The sequence below is a fragment of the Pyrgilauda ruficollis genome, unplaced genomic scaffold (assembly GCF_017590135.1).
Source record: "Pyrgilauda ruficollis isolate IOZ18807 unplaced genomic scaffold, ASM1759013v1 scaffold288, whole genome shotgun sequence".
In the NCBI taxonomy this organism is placed as follows: Eukaryota; Metazoa; Chordata; class Aves; order Passeriformes; family Passeridae; genus Pyrgilauda; species Pyrgilauda ruficollis.
Window position 1 is genome coordinate 150,001 of NW_024524244.1, and position 4,062 is coordinate 154,062.

Genomic DNA, 4,062 nt, shown 5'->3' on the forward strand with positions numbered 1-4,062 from the left:
TTACCACTGCCCCCGAAAGCAGCCGCATTTGGGAAGGGATGGGAGAAGATTAAACGCAAACAGCTCCTTTCGGGTCCCACCGGTCTCCAGGGATGGATGTATTCTGCCGTGAAAAATAAAATCCGGCTGCAGTGGAGATGAAGAGGGTAAATGTGAGAAAGGGCCAGGCTAAATTCTCACACATGCCCTACGGGGGGGGGGAACGCCGGGTTGCTAACTAGTGAGGTGAGGCAAACAATAACAATGATTTTAAGATCCAGGATTTTAGGGTAAGAGTAGGGCTTTTAAACGGTTAGGACAGGATGAAGTGGTAAAACAGGAATAAAATGTTTTTGGGGAAAATGTAGAGACACATCAGGAAAGATGTTGAAATGTTGGGTCTCGTCAAGCGGGCAATACGGGAATTTGCTTCCCAAGATGAACGATATTAATGTTGCTTCCACCGTGCCTCCTAGTTACTCAGAGGAAGGTGGGTGCTTTAGATAATCATCTGAAAGTTTCTTTAAAACCACGCGCTTTCTGGGGAAGCTTGGCTTGGCAGAATTGTGGCTACATTTTCTGCTTCTTTACCTTTGATTATGCTTTTCACTTGACTAATCTTGATCAGGTATAAAAACTGTTAAATACACATTACTTGCTAGTGGGTTTAAAATTAGCCTTTTCCTTCGCCCCCTAAAAGAGATTATAAGCACACATTTAAACGCTTTTTTCCTCCCCTCCCTCCCTCCCCCCGCCTCATCTTCACCACTTCTACCTGCAACAGCTGAGTTGGAGGCAGACAAACAAGTTTGATGTCAAAACCAGCTCCCCGACGGCAGAAGTGGGGCGCGGGGGGTACCGTCGGTCGTGTTCTGCCCCAGCACTGCTCCAGCTGCCGTCCCCGCGTGGTACGCACCCCCGGGGGGTCTGACCCAGCGCAACATCTGGAAGGATGGGCTCAAAAAAAAGCTCTTCCATACATAGCTTTATAAGGCTCTTCCGACCTATTTGTTAATTCAGGCCATAGAAGTCGGACTAGTAATTTTTACGCTGGCACCTCTTATAGCGTCTTGCTAATTGTGATCCGAGGTGTTGATGTTGAGCAATGTTTCTTCCAACTCTAGCGGCAGCTAAGCAAGCAATCTTCCCTTTTTCTCGCTACAGCCTACACGGTAAAATGCAGTATGTGTGGAGGATAGATAGGAATTGTTGCACTGTTCATTGATTCTTACTAATGAGCCGGTCTAAACCAACACTGGCGCTAAGTAGTCCGTCTGTAAGCATACAGATGATGTTTTGGCTGGTTCTTTACGTGTTTTCTATGAGCCGCATCGTGGCGAGTAGCAAGAATTGACAGTAACGATTTGGAGAGTGTAGGATATTTTGTCTCTTGGTTTTGTGCTAGTCTTTGCGTAGCTTCTTAAACATAATGACAGGAATGATAAAAAATTATTTCAGAGGACCTGTGTTTCCCGCTTGCTGCGGGGCTAACCCGAGGGCCGTTTCTCCAGGGCGATTGACTCAACTTGCCATGGGGACGAGGAAATACCTCTTCCCACTTTCCTTCTCCCTGTGGTGCGGTCCCCTCGATCGGCGTTCGCGCCTACTGCTATATGCCGGGCTGTGCGGGAGTGAGGGGTCAAGAAGGAGGATAATGGATAGGGGGGTTATGAAAGGGGTGGAGGGAAGCTGGAGTGGGAGAGGTGGGAGGAGGAAGCCTTCCTGCTCGGGCCACTGTTTCCTGCCCTATGGAAAGCGGATCTCGGTCTCCTACGGAGTTTCCTCAGCGCCCTGGCTCCACCTCACCCTGATAAGGAGATGTGAGTGAGAGGGGAATCGGGAGCCGTTTCTCGCTCCTTTTCCATGAGACGCCAAGTCCCCAAGAGGCTGTCATGTGATAGCAAGAGAGCAGGAACTGCGGGGGTCTCGCGACTCGGGCACCATTACAAAACCGCGCCGGAGCGCACAAGCCCCGCCAAGAGCCACGGCGGTGGCCGCTCCTCTCGCCTCCTCTCCCCGGCGACTCCCGGCGCTCGCCTCTGCCGCAAACTTTTAAGGGGACACCAGACTGAGCGGTGAGAGGGATGTTTTTATTTCCTTCTTTCCCGTCTCTGCGGACACCAGAGGTAATTTCATGCTCTCGAGCCCTTGGTGCCTGAGGAGCATCAACTCCAGCCGAGTGTGCCAGGCGGCAGGGGGGAAGCCCGGGAGATTCAGCAGCCTCCAGGAGAAAAGCGGCACGCCAGCGAGGCCGGGACCTCCTTCTGGCACGTAGTCCCCGAGTCCCCGCGGCCTGGGCGGCAGCTGTCTCTCCTTCAAGCTGAGGGGCAGCTAGGCAAGCGCATCCCGCGGGGAGAGGCTGCTGAAGGGAACCGTGCAAGGAGCTCGCTGGCCGGCCGCCGGGAGGTCGCTGTCGCGTGTGGCCCAGGCAGGTGGCGCCCAGGATGTAGAGGCGACGGCGGGGCAGGGCAGTGAAGTCCCCGGATCCCAAGCCCGCCGTGCGCGGTATTGAGCGGTGCCTAGCCCGGAGCGGCGGGATCGTGCGGCCGCGGAGTGCTGTGGCGGGGAGGCGATGCCCAGGCCGGGGAAGAGTTCGTACAGCGACCAGAAACCGCCCTACTCTTACATCTCCCTAACGGCCATGGCCATCCAGCACTCGGCCGAGAAGATGCTGCCCCTGAGCGACATCTACAAGTTCATTATGGAGCGGTTTCCTTACTACCGGGAGCACACCCAGCGTTGGCAGAACTCCCTCCGCCACAACCTCTCCTTCAATGACTGCTTCATCAAGATCCCGCGGCGACCAGACCAGCCGGGCAAAGGCAGCTTCTGGGCGTTGCACCCGGACTGCGGGGACATGTTTGAGAACGGCAGCTTCCTCCGCCGCCGCAAGCGCTTCAAGGTGCTGCGCCCCGAGCATCACCTGCCCGGCGGCGGCGGCGGCGGCGGGGCGGGCGGCGGCGGTCCCGGCAAGCCACCGGCGCCCACCCCGCACATGGTGCACTACTTCCATCCTCACCCGCCACCGCCGCCTCCCCCGGGCAAGATGCCTGGGTTGGCGGGCTCCGACGCTGCCGTGGCCGCGGCCGCCGCCGCCGCCGCGGTGGGAAGGCTGCCGCAGTTCTCGCCCTATGGGAGCAGCCAGCCCTCGGGCTTCAAGCATCCCTTCGCCATCGAAAACATCATCGGCAGAGATTACAAGGGTGTGCTGCAGGCCGGCGGGCTTCCGCTGGCCTCGGTGATGCACCACCTGGGCTACCCGGTGCCCAGCCAGCTCAGCAGCGTGGTGAGCTCCGTGTGGCCGCACGTGGGGGTCATGGATTCCGTGGCCGGTGTGCCCGTGTCCCCCGACTACGGACCCTTCGGCATGCCCGTGAAGGCGCTCTGCCACCCGCCGGCACAAACCATGCCTGCCGTCCCCGTGCCCATCAAGCCGTCGCCGGCGTTGCCCGCTGCCTCGGCCATCCCTACTCTCACGGTCGCCGCCTCGCAGATCTGCCCCGCCGCTTCCCCGACTGCTGCATCGCTGCTGGAACAGACCGCGAACAACAACCCCGAGGGCAAGAGCTCCCTCCACTCCGTCCTGGTGCACTCCTAAAATGCAGGGGCTCGGAGGGGAGAGAGGCCCCCAGGCTCCCGGGGGAGTGAACAGGGGGATCCAGGGCATGCTTGCGGAAACCCGATCGATGTCATGACTATACCCCTGCTGGTGTCTGTGTTTATATCGTGTACTATCAGATTATTTGAGAGCCAGGTCCCAGGTAAGATCTTTTATCGTCGTTAAATGTCATTAGTGGCGGAGAGGCGATATGAAAAATCACAGCCGGGGCCGAAGGGGCTGGCTCGGAGAAAAGGGCCGAGAGCGAAGTTCTCCCCGCCATCCCGCCAGCCTGAGGCACTGGGCGGCCATGCAGCCTGCGCTCCCCTCCGAGCCCCTGTCCCGGCAGTCATCCCGGAGGCCCCACGAAACCCGAGCTCCGAGAGGTGCTGCAGTCGGCCGGCGAATAGGGAAAGCAGAAGGATAAAACCCCTGCTGAAATCTGCTTCTCCCTCTTCCACGAGAGACAGAAAACCGCTGCTCCA

The 4,062-nt window shown here is 58.0% G+C and overlaps 1 protein-coding gene across 1 annotated transcript; it reads left to right on the forward strand.

Moving 5' to 3' along the window:
• The first annotated feature begins 2,551 nt into the window (after positions 1-2,551).
• On the forward strand, positions 2,552-3,577 carry LOC121356150 (forkhead box protein B2-like). The gene is given in 3 exon segments (XM_041472264.1): positions 2,552-2,897; positions 2,900-3,009; positions 3,101-3,577. Coding segments are annotated over 3 exon segments (933 nt in total).
• The last annotated feature ends 485 nt before the right edge of the window (positions 3,578-4,062 follow it).